Below are 19,442 nucleotides of genomic sequence, written 5' to 3' on the forward strand. Positions count from 1 at the left end.
AGCTTTTTCCGCTAACCTCTCCAACATTTGATCCATGAAGGGAAGCGGGAAGTGATCTTTTCGGGTCACGGCATTGAGTCTACGGTAGTCGATACATACCCGCCACCCATTTTGAACTCGAGCGGGGGTTAAAACACCTTCATGATTCTCGACTACCGTTAGCCCGGATTTCTTTGGGACAACTTGGGTTGGACTAACCCATTGACTATCGGAGATAGGATAGATCATACCTACATGAAGGAGTTTGAGTACCTCTTTCTTCACCACATCCATCATTGGAGGGTTCAAACGCCTTTGTGGTTGTCGAACGGGCTTTGCATCTTCTTCAAGAAGAATCCGATGCATGCATAGAGTGGGACTAATGCCTTTGATGTCGGCCATTGTCCACCCAATTGCTTCCTTGTGTTGCTTAAGAACTCGGATGAGAGCCTCTTCTTGCTCCTTTGTAAGCTTGCTTGAAATAATTACCGGTAAGGTTTCTTCATCTCCTAGAAATGCATACTTCAAGTGGCTTGGTAAGGGCTTCAATTCAACAATAGGAGGCTTGACAATAGAGGGAACGGGTTTCTCTTTTGGTAGCTCTTCTAACAATTTGGAAGAAAGGAAGCAAAACTCTTGGACAGGGGAGAACACGCACCGTGTCCGTGTGGTTGTTCGTCCTCACGATCACCCATGATGATTTGAATGGGTATGGGTTGGGATTCAAAGGAAAGGGTGTTCTCTTGGTCTTGTTGAGTCCCGGGATTAACTTCTTCAATAACCGGGGGGTCTCTTCTAATACCTCCTCCTATCCAAGCTAGTGATCTTTGAATCTCCGGATTGAATGGAAAAAGTGGTTCACTTGAATTCCTAGTATTGACCATAAACAACTCTACACAAGAGCACACAATCAAAAGGTTCACACAAGTGATGAACAAGACACTATCAACAAGAAACAAAGATTGACTAACACAACTATCCTAAAAACACCAATAAAAACACTAGCAAAACCGTTACCTTCCCCGGCAACGGCGCCAAAATTTGACACGCCTAAAACGTCGCACTAAAAGACGGCCAAATTAACAATTTATATACCACTAAACACACTAATTAGCACTAATTATAAACTAGTAAAATAGCAAGAAAGGGATCGAACCCAAGAGAAGATGAGTTTTGCAATAGTGAAATTAAAAGAGTAATTAGAACAATTGTAACAAGCTAACAACAATTATGTAAAAAGGGGGGGTTTTTGGTTGAGTTTTCAAGGACAATTAAAGGAAATTCAAACAAGAGTATGAGGCAAGCAACAAGTAATCAAGCAAGAATTTTAAGATGGAAATTAATCAATTTGAGAGAGACTTAACCCGACCCAAAGTTAGGCACTTTAGTTGATAAAACCACTCAATCAATCCTTCTAATCAATATTATTGTCCTATTAGTGAGATTAAATCTCCAAATTCCCTTAATTAGAAGTCAATCACAAGGAAATCACACTTAATGATTGACCCAACTTATCAACTCCTCTAGTGGAAATCACACACATAGATTAATTAACAAGAAGATGAAGCAATAGGAATCTAATAGGTGGAATTACTCACAATGAAATCACAATTAATGAGCAATTACAACTTAATCTCTCTAATGTCAATTAAACCAAGAAGAAATCACATTCATTAGTCTAATAACAAGTTGTTGCAACATGGGATTACAAGGAAATCACACTTAATAAACCCAACAACAAATAAATTAAGGAACTTGGAAATATTATGTAACAAGGAAATCACACTTAATCAAGTATAATCTAACAAGGATTCCAAAATTAAGCAATTAAACACAAGAGATTAAGAACAATAATAATAATTAAGGAAAGATTAAGGAGTCTTACAACCAAAGATTAAGCCTTTGAGTCGGATTAAGAAAGGGAGATTAGTTCTCCATGCTTAGATCTAAACCCAATTCAAAAAGATGAAAATATTCCCAAATTACAACTTGATTAATTAAAGTGAGCATAAGATGTCTTAACCTACTTGCAAACATCCTACTTATAGTCTAACGTAACCTAATAATTATGGGCTTAACAAAGGAAAGGCCCGTAATACAAAACGCCATCAAACCCAGATTTTTCGCACCGTGCGAGTTCTGGTGTCTGGAAACTCGCACGGTGCGAGTTTGGTCCTGGAACGCGCCTTTCTTTCGTGCTTTACTTGGTCCTTGAAAGGCTTTCTTATGGTACTTCTTCATTGCTTGTTCTTGGCTCTTCCTTGGACACTTCTCTCGATCTCTTGGCTTCTTATTCTTCACTTGAAATTATGCTAAATGGTGAAGCATTCGGAATTGGTTAAACAATGTAAAAATCGTCAAAAACCACCCCTAAATGTTACCAAATGAGCTCAAAATGGTGCCAAAACTTAGTAGAAATAGGAACTCATCACCCACATAAAATTAATCTTTTTGAACTTTATTAAGAGGCATTGTCGCAATTGATCTTTTTGAACCGTCATTTCCCACGGTTACAAAAGTTTCATAAATTTGTTAGGAAAGGTTTTTTGGTGTTCGATTTTTCCTAAATAACGCTTAGCGAACTATGAAAATCCTCTTTTCTAACACGTGTTTGAAAAAAAAATATCTGCATTCAAGTACAATGAAGACAGAGAATCATTATCATTAGTCACACTGAAAATCTTGCCGAATGAAGTGAATCGAGGAGATGTTGGAGGTACAGACTCTTCGTCTTCATCAATTGAAGCTGTCACAGCAACGAGTTTTATCGGGTTACTCCAGAAACACTTGAATCCTATCTCCTAGTCTGTCACTGAAATCTAACAACTTTCCTTGTGAACCATCAGTAGCATTATCCAACAGTTCCTTGATGTTCACACCCACCAAAGCTGTCCAATAAAGCGTGAAACCTCGGTTATCCTAGGAGAGGGCAGAAGAGAGGAAACATATGATTTATCTTACTAAAGCATACCTGGAACAATATTCGTTATGCCATCCAAAAATCCAGCCTGCAAAAAAAGTAGCAACATCCCACTAATAAAAATCGACCTCTTATCACTTTACGTTGTGCCATATAATCCAAACACAATAGAAAATTAAAATGAACATAAAGAAAAGATCACGATCAAAATGGTCCATAGCAATGGTCCAGATATAATACTTATAAAGCAAACACGATCAAAATGAAAACAAGCATAGAGAAACAATCACTTGTCATAGCAACTCTCCACATCCGGATGCAATCCAATCATATAAGCTAACTGCTACATAGCATAAACAAGAATATAGCGCATAAACAAATGACAACTGAAAGTCAAATGACCCTCCCTTGAATCCCACTACAAATGGTAAACCAGACAAAAGAGTCAAAAGCGATGTCCCTAAAATTAGTTGCACTTGTTACAGGATTCAGCCAATTCTCTGCAAATCGTGAATGGTTTCAATAGTATACATATCACAGCCACTATTAAGAGCGTATCACAAGTCAAATCTTACATAATGTCAAAGTAGTCATTATTCAGCTGAAGAAGTATAAATCTACTTACTGGCATCAACAATATGAAAATAAGAAGACCAAAAAGAGTGGAAAATTACCAAAATAAATAAATTAGAATTTAAAACCAAAAGAAAAGAAAAAGAAAAAGCATGACCCATAGGAGATTAGGAGGGAGAGAAAACACGGCCACCTTCCAAAAACTGAGTTTAAAAATATTAGAAGCTGCTTAACCTAAGACTAAAAAAAGGTTTTTAGTGAACCATCAACCTTTATTTGTAAGAGTTGCTTTAACCTAAAGACCGAGAGAAGTCTAATAAGAGAAGATTAGGGGAGGGGGGATGAGGTCCGTAGGCTGCTCATCCCAATTCAGGACACAAATAACTCATGTCATCAACACACTTATATAGTTACAAGGCCTGTATTTATGAAACAAAGGATCATTTAAACAGGAAGCCATTTTTGTAATTAATGTGGAACTGCTATCTCAAGAATTGATAAATTAGGTCAAAGCTCCTTCAAGTTCATATATCAAGAAACCAGTCACCCAAAAAATCATCAGGAAATCCCTGCTAAATATATCAAGGCCAGGTTTTGGAAGAGGCATGTCTTAAAGGGAAACTCAATTTCGTAAGTAGTTCTCAGGTTTTTAAGGTGCTTTTGCTGATAACTTTTGGAGATGTCTTTAACTAAACACAAATTCTCATTTGTGACGGGCATATCCGTCGCAAGCTTGCGACGGGCCAAATATAACCCACATGGGGAGATAAGACAAAAGCAAACTGTCTAGGGAGTAGCATTCTCTTTTGTCTTATCTACCCATGTGGTAGTATTTGACTCGTCGCAAGCTTGTGACGGATATACCCGTCACAAGGGAGACTTGCTGCTAACTAAAAGCATTCATGTTCTGCAGGCTGTGTTAAATTTAGGACATATTGTGAAGAAAATAACCCATATATTCCCACATGTGAGTGTTCCACATTGATAGAAGAGGAGAGAAGTTACCACTTTATAAGGCAAGGGGCTACTCCCTCTATTGCCAATTGGTTTTAGAATGGAATCTCCTTGACCTTATGAAGCGAACTCTCTCTCCTCCATTTGGGTGCGGCCCAGGCCCGTTACATGATTTCACACATATGTCAATCTGAAACAATCTTGACCTGTGCTCACGTGGATGATTCTGAAGAGCTAGAGCCTCACTGAGGAACTACTGGAAAATCCAACAGCAAACAAAACAGAGACTTGATGTCATATTTGATTTTATCACTATACTTCTACGTCTTTATTGGATGAATGAAAATTGTTACTGTTAATATGCTTTCCTCATAGAAGTAAACACAAACCAACTACAACATTACCCTAACATTAAAGGGCTCCTAGGGGGTGTTTAGGATGTACGTAGCCTTACACTAGTGAGCGAGACTACTGCCGCATGACGCAGATGAAAATGGCATCAAAAATTGCATCCAATAACTATTGCTCACACTAAAAAGAAGTGTAACCTGCTTAGGGAGCCGTCTTTCTATATTTCATTAGAGTCAGGAACCAAAGGACAATGAGTTTTAAGTTTTAACACTTCGTTGGAAATGGAAACAGAAATAAACATATACTCCCTCCGCCCCAATCATTTGTGTGCCTTTTTTAATTCCTTGTGAGGGGTATTTTAATCAAAGGTAAACAAATGATTGGGACGGAGGGAGTACCAAGTAGCAATGTTGATGAATCAGAATACCTAGCATATGAAAAATGTAGTAGTTTAATTTCACTTAAAATTTACTTTAGGATATTAGAATACCCAGCATATGAGTTTCATTTGGAATCCTTCGAGGGTATCCCTTGTTAAGTCATTTAGGTTGCTTCATGTCTAAAACTCCCAACACAATTCATGTTCCTTTACATAACAAAGATATGCTTCTATTAGAGAAATACTCCATTTCATCATATTAGCATCTTTAGGAGACTACAATTTAATTTTTCAATCTAGGTCACAATATAAGCCAAGTTGTATATATTGCTTATCGTGATGCCATGACGGGCATGATAGAAGAATGTTCGCATACATGTTGCCATACACAGCCAGCCACCGACTCACCGTTACCATATACAATGGGAGAAGCAAGAAAGTTCAGCATGTAGAAGGATATAACTTACAGGTATCCTGACATCTAGCTTTTCAACACCATCATTTCCTGTAATTTTGATTCTCAATGTTCGGGACCATATACCACCAAAAGTACCAGTAGAACCACCAGGGCCAGAGTAAACTTCTGGAGTTATCACTTCAATTGGAGGATCTTGTTGAAATTCTCGGCTTTCGTTAGAACTACCTTGGTTCACTCTTGTCAGACTGTAGTCACTGTCAAAACCTGGCATTTAGCCAATACACACACCAATTTCTTAGAAAGAAAAACTATATAATGTTAATATCTCAGGACAAATCAAATTACTAGGGGCAGCAAAAGAGCAAGGCTAAAGTTCGGTTAATGTTGTAAGACCTCCGTAGTATGAAAACAGTGAGTCGTGTCCCAACTATAGATCCGTGAATTACATTTTCTTGATTAATTTCTGGCAAGAATTATTTCAACTGTAGCAAGTTGATCTTCTGATGTCCACAGCTTACCATCCTCTAACTGATGGACAAACGGAGGTGGTCAACAAGTGTTTGGAGGGTTATTTGAGGTGCATGGTAAGGGAGCATCCTAAAGAATGGGTTAAGTGGATTGCCGTAGGTACAATACTACCTTTCACTCTGCTCCTCAGGCTACACCTTATGAAAATGTGCATGACCAGACCCAAGCTGTCCATGTTCCATATGTTTCAGGGGATAGTAAGGTAGAAGCTGTTGATAGAAGCTTAAAGCCAAGACTCCATTAGGATGCTTAAGTTCCACCTAAAAAGAGCCCAGGACAGAATGTAAAAGCAAGCTGATAAGGGCATGAGGACAAGCTGATTGTTTATGAACTGAATGAGAACAAGCTGATTGTTTATGAACTGAATGAGGACAAGTCACTCCCAGCTAACAGAATAACAAACGGGCTGAAATTCTATTAGGTAGCCTTAACAAGAATATTGGCGGGAAAGTTTGTTGCATAGACTTCAAGTGTATAAATAGAACAATCACTGCATTTTATCAATAGCTTTTTGTCATTTGATGTATAAATCATTTCTCTCTCTATGATCTTTCTCTAAAACCTTTCTGTAATCTTTCCACAACAAATTGTCAATAAAAATACCAATTTGATTCTCTTCTCAATTTAGGGATTCCTATGGTATTTTTTAGGGTTCTTGATCAATTCCTGATCCCTTGTGTCAATGTTAAGGTAAGAAGTGCGGAAATGCTAGATGCTAAGTGCCAAGATTTTCTTGACAACGCCTCAGAAAACCATGTAGCCCATTGGCCACAACATTAAAAAGCAAAAGGCTACAAAGTTTAAGCAAAATGGAACTATAGTTTATAGCGTTGGGAAAACAAGTTCCATTTACGACTTGATCTATAAAAAAAAGAACCTCTTTGAGAAGGTGGCTGAGACTTTGTCAAGGCATACAGCTTCTCCTCTTCATAGTACTTGTTAAATCCTAAAGTAGCTTTTAATTCCTCAAAAGTAGGCATACTGCCAGGAAAAGGAATGAGGCCTCTCCTGATTCCCTTTAGTGCATCCTGCAATAGTACATGAACAACGTAAGCAAAAATATGCCGACTTAAAAGCCAGGGGGAAGTGGACAATGGGTCCCAGGTTTGAATCCCCCCACCCTCGATATTGTACTGCCCTCGTGGCTCATTTGAAACCAAAAAAAGCCAAGGGAAAGTTTTTGAAGTTCTCTCAGAGGTACAAACATGGTTAATAATTCAAAGAGCAAAGCAAAAACAAACAAAAAATCAATTTGGTAACTTTCAAGAAGCCCATTACTATGCCTGTTACTGTACTCAATACAGCAGACTCAAATCCACTATGAGACAAATAGACACAGAATTCCTATTTGTAGGACCAATTATAGCTCACGTAATCATTAGGCCATCAAAAGACCTGTGGTAAATTCCCACTATACCTCTAAAGATAGTTGGGTTTTTGGGATGTCCAGGCAGAATTCCCAGCTACAAAAATTAGGCAACTATCTACTCATGGCGTTTTAACAAAGTAAAGGGTTATCAAGCCATCAAGGTAAATAAACAATGTAAATGTCAGGAAACGTACGAAACTATTGCTAACTAGAGTAAATACACAGAAATAATCAAACCTAAGTGACATAACTGACAAACATATAAAGTGATAAAATTCTAACATTCCCAGCGCTTTTCACTCTCCCCTCAAAAGAAATTGTGAAAAAATTGAAAAATGTCTTCCAACACCCTTTTCTTATAAAAGTATATAGTCTTCAAATAAATTCTTATGTATAGACTCTATAGAGTTGAGTCTTGTCGGAAATGAATGATCCAACACTAACAATAATGACCATTGAATATATTAACACCATGTTCCTTTGATTAAGGAGTTTTCTTAAGGTACTAAATGCAATACTCAGAAAAATGAAGTTATCCTCTGAGTTTATACTTGTACACAATAGGACACGTGAGCTTAGGATTACAAGTTACTCCGTAATTAGGTCATTTCAAAAGCTGCACAAAGCACCATCAAGTACAAGTTTCTTATGAGGCCCTGTTTGAATTTTACTATTGCAGCATGTTACATTTGCAAATCAATTCAACATCCAAATGAAGCTAATTTACCAAGGGAGCAGCTTCTCATCTGTTCTCACTTATTTGCTATAAGTATCTCAGCTAGTTATCCTCATTTCCCCCTAAGTATTAACAGAAAAAGACTTCAAAAAACCTTCAACGACACCCTAAATATAGTCTCGAATCGCCTGCAGCGAACTCGAGAGTTCATTGGCCACTTATGTCATGTCCAAGCTCACACTCCACTTTACACAGATCATTCATGAAGGCATTTGCATAAAAAATTGCTGTAAACTCAACTGAAATTACTAAGTTCAATTCATAATTCTCCTATTTACATGCCCCCCTGAATTGAAAAAGTATCGTGATACCATTGACAAGCATGGCAAAATAGTATATAAAATCTCTCCGACCCAAATGTAAAAAGGAAAAACTTGATGAATGATACAAAGACTCTTTCATGCAAGTTAAAGCACGTACAGAACATATCTAAAATCTTCGACATACCTCTAGATATTGTTAATATAATTGTAATACGAGACAAAAGGATGACGTTTAATGTTGAAGTTCATGCTTTTACCTGCATTGCTTGAACAGAGACCCCTATCAATGAAAGTGGGTAGGCCACAAGTTTATATCCAATCGCCTCAAGTTCATCAGGAGAGAGAATAGGTGTTTTACCTCCTCCTTCAAGCATGTTGGCCTACAAAAGAAGATAAACAATAAGTACTTTAGCAATTGCTTCCGTTACAAGGACAACCATTTCAGGAAAGTGGTGAAAAACAAAAATAAAAGATGCCAAAACCATATTACTTATATGATCCAAAGACTCCTGCATATAGCGAGATAACAAGGTCATATGTATTAAGATATAGGAAAATTCTTTGGGCCTCAACTAAACCTGGCACAATTGACCCAACTCGAATAACCCGAGTCGGCACACGAACCCGAGCCAGCACCCGAACTGAGGACCTGAGCATGACCAGTAACCTGAATTGACCCGAACGAATATGTCCTGACCCAATTATTTATTGTTTCAAACTAACCATTATCCATAAAGAACTTGATACTAATAGCTTGCTACTATAATATCTGGTGTCAAAGAAACAATGCAAGGGTGAATGCAATACTGGTAAGAGCTTCAAAGTTAGCTGAACTCATCAAAGAAGAAGTGAAGAGAAGGATTAGATACAAAATTGGAATGACTGTCAATGGTGTAGGACTGAATATCAGTCGAAATGATCAGGCCTGGCTCCAGAAATGATCAGGCCTGGCTCCAGTATATTGAGGCTGTTTGGTTGATGAATGGTAAGGGATTGAACTGTGTTAATGGCTTGTATTAATACAGTTTGAGTCTCTTGTAATCTCTTTTATGTTAATATATATCATACTCACATTTCACCAAAAAAAAAAAAATAATAGACTCGAAAATGACCAGACTCGACCGATCTAACCCGTATTCGACCTGGTTGACCCATTGTCAAGTCTAGCTGCCATCAGCAAGGGTGAAAAGACCATTTCAAGTTTTCAACCAAAACCAAAACATAAGCTGACTGTTGAGGCCTAAATCAACGGTTTTATATCTTAATATACCTAAGTAGGCACACTTTCCTCTGAAAACATAGAGAAATGGTTTCAGGATCACACGTAATGACCCAAAATGAGCATAATAAGAACTCCGTTGAAAATTGCATTCACCAATTGGCAATTCATAACACAAGAAACCAAAACCTTAGTGAGTTATTTTGCTTTCTTCCCTCATAGTTATAGTCCGAACAACAGCAAATCAACTATATCAGACGATACAAGCCTACTTCTGCCTTGCTATGATAGTATTAGATTAGATCTGGGTTTTGGTCACGATTGTGGTATACGGTTTAGCAGTCTAATCTCGCTCGTGGACTATCGCCTCAAATTGTGGTAAAATGTGGTTATGGCAAGATCTAAAACCTTGGTAACTCCGTCGTGATCGATATTTATAATCAGGCTTGCTATGCCTCATTATCTTAAAAATGACAATTGGAATGACCTAAGCCTTATGAAGGAATCAAACAAAGAAACTAATTCATTCAGTAGCAGAAACATCAGTTAATGACATATTCATGACACTGTCTGAACAGTAAAGTCAATAACAAGATCAGGAGACTTCCCATCAAGTTCAAGCCAAGGGCAACATGTCTCAAGCAGTTAGTAGACCGACTGCAATTACATGGTTTATACCAACCACCACACCTAAATTTGTCGGACATTGTGATAAATGAGAACCAAGTTAGCCAACTATCTACTAGACTTAGCCACGGGCCATGTAAGGGTGCGGGTCGGGATTTACAAAGCATGTCGTCATAGAGTGAAAATAAATTAGTAGGATGGACTCTAGGCTCAGGATACGGAAGTATGCTTCGCCACTTGAAGAACATTCATTACATCAACGCTACGTCACATATAACCGGTGGCCTTCAACTATCTCAAAGACAACTTAGTGAGTTCATGTCTCAAAATTCGGGTAGAGGTACGTCTTTCTTTCTTAAACAAGATACGATGATTAATCATTTGGATAGATACGTTAATTTTGAAGAGCTACCATATACTTTTGGAGAAAGTCTTCATTTAGAAATTTTTTTATAACTGTTTTACAATACAGTTATAGTAATGTCAACCATCATAAAAAAAAGGGCAGCCCGGTGCACGATGGCGTCCCCGCTAGGCGAGGGTCCGGGGAAGGGTCCCACCACAAGGGTGTAATTGGAGCAAGCCTTCCCTCGCCATTTTGGCAAGAGGCCGCTCCAAGGACTTGAAGTCTTGAACCCGTGACCTCACGGTCACAAAGCAACACCTTAACCCGTGCGCCCCATCATACTTTAAAAAAACGCGAAAGTGGTAATTAAGCCCCTTAACTCTGTTCAATTGTGAAATTAAGCCCCATAAAACTTATTTGGGGCAATTAAGCCCCTTAAGTTTCACCAAAAGTGAAATTTAACCCCATTTTTTAAATTTTAACAAGAATTTTAATTAAAAACATTTTATATTAGTATTAAACAATTTATTAAATAACTAAAAATTACTAATTGCAACTTTACGAATTTCTACATAATTTATTAATCATTGAGCACACTTTTACATACATATTTAATAAATTGTTTATAATTTATATAATATTCATACGTATATAATAAATTGTCTATATACTATAAAATTCAATATAAAACAATTCTCAATATTTAATATAAATATAAAAGTTTTAAAATTATAAAACAAAATATTTTATATTTGATAAATTGTATTAAAAGTGATTTTAATATAAGAATTTGGTGAAAATTATGAAAATGGGGTTTAATTTCACTTTTGGTGAAACTTAAGGGGCTTGATTGCTCCAAATAAAACTTATGGGGCCTAATTTTACAATTGAACAAAGTTAAAGGGCCTAATTACCACTTTCGCGAAAAAAAAAATGTATTGAGAGTTTGAGACATGTCATCTATATAAGATAGAGGTGTCAAAACAGTAGGTTTGTAAATGTTCTAGATGCAAATTAGGACATGCTAAGTATGATATTAAACTTCAAAATTATGTTGATTATTGTGTTAATGTTTAGCGTCTTATGTATGATATACAAAATGACATTAGACCAATTTAGTGTTGGTTCTTCCTCCACTACCGCAAAAGATCGAGCGATTTGACTCTCAACTTGCTTCACCTCCTCTTCTTTTTCATCCACAAAAGATCTCTATGATTGTTTATTATATGGGGTTGAAACTAATGATGAGAATTTCAACATTCTTCTTTTGTTGAGATCTCATTACCCCTAATCCCCCTTATTATCAAAAATTGTTAGGGATGTCCTTTTAATTTTGGCGTCTGGCGTCTATATCTAGTCCACTTTTAGCGCAATAGTCGAGTTTTAGATGAGAAAAGACCAACTTGGATGCTGACACCATAAAGATGTGTGCCTACCAAAAAAAATTGCGATCAAGCTACAATACGCCGTCATTAAGCTAAGGATTATGATCGAAGTAGATGAATTTATGACAACTGAAAGTAAATTAGGGGTCCAGAAGTAGATGAAGGCAACGGGGAAGGTCAAGACTCAAGGTTAAATACTCAACAAGTCCACACCACTAAACAATCCTAAAACAGGCAACTAAAGAACTACCTAAGTAAAGAACTACCTGTACTTTGATTCTTTCAAAATATATACGCATCTTAATGTGTTACTTTGTAAAATAATATCAATTTTATTTATTTGCTATTATTAAACAAAGTTACAATGATTTTGCAACAAACCCATTTTTTTCTCTCATTTTAATAACACAATTAATACGGTAAGAAAAAAATCATTTTAATGAGCCTGGCTCGCCTGACCAAACCTCGGGCCGCGTCGATGCCTCCCTCCCCTTAGCCTGGTCTAGTATGGCCCGCCCATCTTAACGGGCCAGTTCAGGGCTCGGGGCCAGTGATAGACTTGACCAAGGGACTTCAATGTAAATATTATATAGTTTTGGTTGAAGTATAAATTTAGAGAACACCGGAATATGGTGATTTTCCTTAAAATAAACATGTCCCACTTATGATATTAATTAGTATAAAAATGTTAAATTATTTAGCATACAAAAATATAATATATGTATGTGATATTTTGGAAACTATTAAAAGATAAATAAATCAAGCTAGATTTCCAAAAAAATATAATATTGCATAATTATTTCGATTTGATTTAATAGTACATGTAATTCTGTTAAAATTGCATGTCTAAATAGTAAATGTAATTCTGTAGTAGTGAAAAAAATTGTAGATACATTGGATTATAGTAATATCATAGTAATCACTCATTTGAATAGTCAAAGTAACAATATTAGAGTAGTGAAAGTAATAGAAGTAACAACGGGAGTAGTGAAATTATCAATATTAATGCGGGAGTAATAAAAGTAATAATAATTACGTAACAATAATAGTGAAAGTAACAATAGTAATAACGAATGTAATAAAAGTAACCATACTAACAACAAAAGAAAGTATATATGAACAATTAGCTAACCAATTGATTTATGCAAAATATTAATAACGGGAGTAGTGAATTTGTCTCATAATTTATTTCATCGTAATTTTAAGATATGTTATAGAAAAATATATTAATGATAAATTTATGAGTTATGCAACTTTAAAGTAGTTTTATTTAATTGAAAATAAATTTTAATGCTAAATAGAGGTAGCCCGCGCGGGGCCGGGCACCAATACTAGTACTAGTTAGTATTATTCCTTATACTATTGAGTGGAGCTTAGTACTTCCAAATTGAAGTGGGCGGAAAGTCATCGGAGTCAGACTTTGAAGATTGTACATATAATGGAGAAAAGCACTAATTCATGTGAAATCACAATGAATTTTTTTCCCAATTTTAAGGCAACACTAACCGGTATACTGAAAGAGACATAAATTATACTGGTTGATAGAATAGACCAAGTGCATTTTAAAAAAGTTAAATGGCCACCTCTAATGAAAAACTTCGACTTCCACCCAATAAGTCTCAATTGAAACCTCACAATAGTGGGGTACCATACCAATCAACACTTGAAACTCGAAAGACGCACCACAAGGAAGACTCAAGTACAAAAAAAGGAGAAAATCAACAGCACAACATAAGAAGTCAATCAAACCATAGAGATCGAGCACCTCACCAATAGGAAAACACGCATATTAGGGAGATTAACTTTGAATGGGATCCCGAATTGGTAAAGTGCTTTGTTATCCTCTTCAAAAAGGCATAAACATCGGATATCTTAGGAGCACAGACGAAAGTAACTCTAGCAAAATAATCCATTTTCTATGTAAAGATATGCTCCTAAAAAGCTCTAACTAGTTGATTTCAAAATCATAGCAAAAAAAGACAAGACATTATAAGAAAAACAATGGGATATTCTACATGGTATCCCTCAATTTTTCGACTTTCTACATGGTACCCCTGCACTTTTTAAAACATACATGGTACCCCTAATTGTTGTCATTATCACTAAATGTACCTCTAAACTTTATTTTTCATCAATTAAACTCAGTTTTAGACGTTAGGTAATGACTTGGATGCGTAACCAAACTTGTCATTTATTATCACATGACATAAGGACTCTATTAGACTCAATATCCATCTCGATCTAATATTTATTGATATATATATGGGCTAAAAAAATTTTGACGGGAAATTTATTGATTCCTTGCCAAATTATCACGTCCAAAGATGGATATTTACCCTAATAGAGTCCTTATGTTATGGGATGATAAATGACAAGCTTGGTTACGCGTCCAAGTAATCACTTAACACCTAAAACTAAAACTGAGTTTAATTGACGGAAAATAAAGTTTAGGGGTACACTTAGTGATAATGACAACAATTAGGGGTATCATGTATGTTTTAAAAAGTGTAGGGGTACCATGTAGAAAGTCGAAAAATTGAGGGGTACCATGTAGAATATCCCAAAAACAATTAAAGCATGGACCCTAAATTTGCAGAGGAAAGAGAATCCTCACCATTTTGGGAACTAGAGGAGAGATCTCGCAGAAGGCCTTCATCTCATCTCTAGAAGTGAGAGCATCTATGAACAGAACGTAACGCATCGCATCGGCAAAGGCCCGGGATCTTCGCAATGCTTCATCAAGGGACACGGCCTGACGAGAATCAGTTCTAGCAACAATGACGATATCTAAACCACTTTCTCTACGAGCATCTACAGCTGCTTTTATCCGCATTACTGCTTCGTCTATCGGCACCACCTTTCTGCCTTGAGTATGACCACAAGCTTTAGGAGAAACCTGGTCATTGAAACAACTATAAGCTAAATCAGCATTTGATATGGTCTTCCCATTTACAAAAAAAAAAACACCCCATGTTTCAGTTCTTAGATGAAATATTCCAAATTGATAAACTTTGTAAGGTCAATGCGGCAGGAGCGTTTCTCATATATGCCAAGTAGAAAAAAAAAATCATACAAAAACTTTAGAGCCTACACAGTCATTTGCATTTGCAGAGCCTATAATATGAAGAAAGACGACAAACAGAAAAGTAGATGAGAAAGGAAAGGAAAGTTATGCACAATTGTCACAAAATAAGGTATTTTCAGCAAGAAAAGAAGGAAGACAAACTTGATCTTCGAGAATGATTCCTGCAAAGCCAGCTTTAGTGTATCCTTTGACAGTTCTTTTTACATTCATGGCATTCCCATAACCATTGTCACCATCCCCAATTACTGGTATTGACACAGCATCTGTGATCTTCTGCCCTTGATCCACCATTTCTCCATAGGATATTAGACCGACATCAGGCAATCCCAACCTAGCAGCCGATATTGAAAACCCTAGAAATGCCGGGAGGACAAAGTGAACTTAGCAAGACAAAGTCTAGAAAAGTTGGTTAATATCTGACAATGACTAAGGGCTAAGTTGCACTGCTAAGAATATGGCAACAAGATGACATTCATGAACCAACCATTGTCACTTGTTTAGTCTTGTCCATCAAAAAGAGATGCCTTAGGAACAATAGTAATACTATTGAAAATTCAAACATATTCCACAAATTACTATTCCCTCGGTACGGGTCATTTGCTTAGCTATTCCATTTTGAGGTGTCAAATTGATCCTCTGCACTCAATTTGGTCTACTTATCATCTAATAATTAAACCCACCTCCCTCCTCTTTCCTTGGTCTTTGTGCCAAAAACAAAGGTAAAAACATGACCGGGACGGAGGGAGTATTTGACATGACCAAATTCGCATGCCTTCCAACAACATACGGAGTATATAATGAAATTTTAGTAAATACCACTAGTGAAACAATATTGGAAAGAAGCTTGTTGGACAAGCATAGCACTGAGAGCGTCGAAGCAGGCGGGGCCCTGATGGATTCCAGGGGATTCAAGAATACGCCGAAGATCAGATGCCGGAGTTGATTTTCTATCTCCATCAGACACCGGCGATGACGATGCGAATGCCGGGCGGAATCTTCGAGAGAGACGGAAGCCTGGTCTGGGGTTGTGTTTGCTCAAGTTGAGAGTGTTGAAGTGTTGTCGAGAGAAGACACCGGGAACGGGCAGAGGCAGGGGCGGCAGCGGTGAGAAGACATTGTTGTAGGCCGAGCAGTTATTGGTGGGTAAATGCTGCATTTCGTCCCGCTCTAACCTCTGATCGATCGATCACTTTCTACTTCTTGTGTTCAACCTGCTTCACTCTTCCCCAGCTTCACTTTATTTTTAACTCTCCACTAAACTAATGATGATTGACAAAAAATGTGGGAATATTAAAAATTTAAGACTAAATTAATAATAACTTATTTTTATATACAATTTTTTTTAAAATTACTTTCATTTAAAAACTTTTTAATAATTTATTATCTGCAAATCTTCTCAGTGTAAAAGTTACACTCATTTTGTCTTTCAATTGAAAAGTCATATTTTATGACCGTCTTGCCCTTGTGTTAATATTTAGTCAACATCTTCTTTCCATTTTCTACGACTCTTCATCTCAAACAAGCAAACGATCTTCATCAAAGTTTAACACATCTTGTTTGTCTCTTATTGTTTTATTGCTTTATTTTCATCTTCTCTTTATTTTCATCTTCCTAGAAAACTATTACATCTTACGTTTCACACATCTTGCTTCTCTCTTTTTTTCATCGACATTCAAAATTAAATTTTTACTCTAAAATCTCTCTCAAATTTTGATCCTTGTTGAATCAATCAAAATTTGTGACGATTTCAAATCCGGGTTTGTAAACATTTACGACGCTTTAGTAACTATCGGTGACGTTTTTAAAAAAAAATAGACGATAATTGCCCCTAATATCTCACTAAACAAACACAATCCTCTCTAATTCAAAAAACTAAAAAATTAACCCATTACCTTTCACCAACTTCCGTACTTTCGGCCACCACCATTGCCACGCCGCCGCCGCTACCACCAGGCCGCCGGCACTATGCCACCACCACTGCCACTAATCGCCGTCTAACACCATACAAGGTAAGTGAGTTTTCCTTTGTTTTTGTTTTTGTTAAATTAGTTTAGGAATTGAATTTAATTGTTCATAATTGAGTAAACTTTGAAATTAAATGGTTTATAATTGTTTCTTTCCTTGCTAATCGATTAAATTACTTGGGTTTGGTTATTTAATTGAATTAGGTGTATTTAGTTTATCTTTTAGGATGTATCCAATTAGTTGAATTATTATTGAATTGGTTAGTTGTTTAGTGTTAATTTCTTGCTAATTAGTTGTAATTGTATTGTTGTTTGCGAAATAGGTTGAATTATATGTCGATTAATGTTGTTGTTGGTGTCGAATTTGAGTCGAAGCAATTGGGGAACAATGGAATTATTGGTTGTTTCATCAATGGAGAAACGTCAGATTCCAACGTTTCAACCATGGTGAACTTGGAAACTGGTTGTTTCATCCATGGTGAACGTTGGTTTTGGACGTTGGGCCATGGTCAAACGTTGGATCTCTTCGTTTGATCCATGGTCAAACGTTGAGATTCAACTTTTATCCATGGTCAAATGTTGAGATTCAACATTCGTCCATGGTCGATTGTTGAATGTCAATTTTTGACCATGGTACGTTCAATTTTTTATTTAAAAAACCGTATTTTTTGTTATTATTTGCCGATTTTTTTTATTTTATAAGTTTTCTAGTCGATTAGTGTGTTTTCTAACAATTTTTATTTTATTAATGCAGATGGGAGATCGAAATAAGAGAGGAAAGGCCATTATGCAACATCCGCCTGCGCGGACACGACCGTACCGTTGGCCGGATTGTTACGACGTCGAACCGTCGTTTGCGTGTTAAGCATGTTGGGATTCATTAATCTCATTTGTTTACATATTGAAGATGTGATTAATTAATTTAGTCATAAAATTAATTCAAGATCTTATGCATGCAAAACAAATACAAGAGTGAAGGAAAAATCGGTTCCTTACATATGTAGTTTCGGTTATATGGGCACTAGTAAGGTCTCCTACCTTACTTAGTTCTTGAGCTTTCCAAATGGAAGAACAAGATTCAAGAGTAGAATCTCTCCTCAAGGATTTGTACCAAGCAAATCTTTCTTAATACAAATATTAATTTAGTTACTAGAAATTAATATTTGTTTCCTTAAAAATATTACTAATATTATAAGTATACTACTTATAGTATTAAGAGAATAATATTAGTGATTTTGTGAGGTTTTCTAGTGATGTTCTAAACTCAAAAACTAGAGAGATAAGATGTTCATCATATGTCAAACTTATATGAATGAATGAATGAATTTAGAAGAGAAAAACTCCTCTAAATTCACTAGGGTGGCCGAAAATTTCCACATGGGAAGAGTGCCCAATGCCTTTGCTAGTTGCTCTTCACAAGAGAGTAGGCATGAAGGTCTATCATTAGTAGGTAATGATAATGCTCCCCACTAATAAAATAATTAAGGCACAAACCAACCTTATACTCCCATTTACACGGTTCACATGTGTAATGTGGATCCATTTTAACTTTGTCAATTTCTTAATTTGTATTGTGTGACAAATTGGATATGTTACTAGACATGTCATTTAAATAATGCATTTTTAACAAATTAAAAATCATTATATAAACAAAATAAATCACATACAAAAATTAACTAGTAATTCACAATTATCATTACTTAAAATGGGTCATATAATTATAAATCACAATTACTTGTATTTATAATAAACAATTCATTCTTATTATAATTGTTTCATAAACAATAAATAAACTTTAAGTAATAAAACAATTTAATTACTCAGCACGAATCTTATTTAATCAAATTACAATAAGATACGTATTATTTCTCACAAAATCATTTGTTCAATTTTAAGGAATTAATTAACTTGTATCATCATACAATTAATTAATTAGTCAATTAAGAATGTTTCCCTAAAGGTATGACCTTAAGGGATCAACTGATCACCACCGTCACACGACAGTAATGTCAAACTCTAGTCAGCCAATCATTACCGATTAATGTGGATCAGTTGACAATAAAATGTTACAATCCCTTGTGTATTCTTAATATGAGATTTAAACATGTGATCGCATTATTGTCGAGGACACATACTCCAACAATCTCCCACTTGTCCGCGACAAGTGTGCGTCACCAATTCTCTTGTCCTATTATTATCTCCCACTCAATGCAAGGTGTCTTGCAGGTCGTACTTGCATTTGATCATATCTTGAGTGGTTTCCTCGATCTGGAGAATAACTATCTGACCGGAATTATCTACCATAGATACCTTTCGAGCGTGGCCACGCATTTCCAGTTCATTGCT

At 36.2% G+C, this 19,442-nt stretch overlaps 1 protein-coding gene across 3 annotated transcripts; it reads right to left on the minus strand.

Moving 5' to 3' along the window:
• Window positions 1-2,453: 2,453 nt before the first annotated feature.
• Window positions 2,454-16,518, minus strand: LOC141586770 (uncharacterized). Of its 3 annotated transcripts, XR_012519624.1 has the most exons (9): window positions 15,949-16,518; window positions 15,274-15,485; window positions 14,662-14,943; window positions 8,728-8,850; window positions 6,980-7,130; window positions 5,624-5,838; window positions 4,478-4,682; window positions 2,951-2,987; window positions 2,454-2,867 (listed from the first exon to the last, which is right to left on the minus strand). XR_012519624.1 is itself a non-coding variant. In XM_074408097.1 (8 exons), the coding sequence occupies exons 1-8, from the start codon at window positions 16,286-16,288 to the stop codon at window positions 2,752-2,754; spliced, it is 1,476 nt and encodes a 491-aa protein (XP_074264198.1). In that variant the 5' UTR covers window positions 16,289-16,406; the 3' UTR covers window positions 2,454-2,751. The 3 variants fall into 3 exon arrangements, 2 of the variants coding, with proteins under 2 accessions (XP_074264198.1, XP_074264199.1); XM_074408097.1 differs by lacking the exon at window positions 4,478-4,682 and having other exon boundaries at window positions 15,949-16,406; XM_074408098.1 differs by lacking the exon at window positions 2,454-2,867 and having other exon boundaries at window positions 4,633-4,682; window positions 15,949-16,403.
• Between the last annotated feature and the right edge of the window lie 2,924 nt (window positions 16,519-19,442).

Source organism: Silene latifolia, chromosome 6 (genome assembly GCF_048544455.1).
Source record: "Silene latifolia isolate original U9 population chromosome 6, ASM4854445v1, whole genome shotgun sequence".
NCBI classification, from domain to species: domain Eukaryota; kingdom Viridiplantae; phylum Streptophyta; class Magnoliopsida; order Caryophyllales; family Caryophyllaceae; genus Silene; species Silene latifolia.

What these genes read in the sequence shown, in the direction of transcription:
- LOC141586770 (XM_074408097.1), bottom strand. Translation starts at nt 16,288, where the DNA reads ATGCAGCATTTACCCACCAATAACTGCTCGGCCTACAACAATGTCTTC. An exon ending in AGCTAGATGTCAGGATACCT is followed by an intron (nt 2,988 to 5,623) that starts GTAAGTTATATC and finishes CTTTTTTTGCAG; the next exon opens with GCTGGATTTTTGGATGGCAT. An exon ending in CATAACGAATATTGTTCCAG is followed by an intron (nt 2,868 to 2,950) that starts GTATGCTTTAGT and finishes TTTATTGGACAG; the next exon opens with CTTTGGTGGGTGTGAACATC.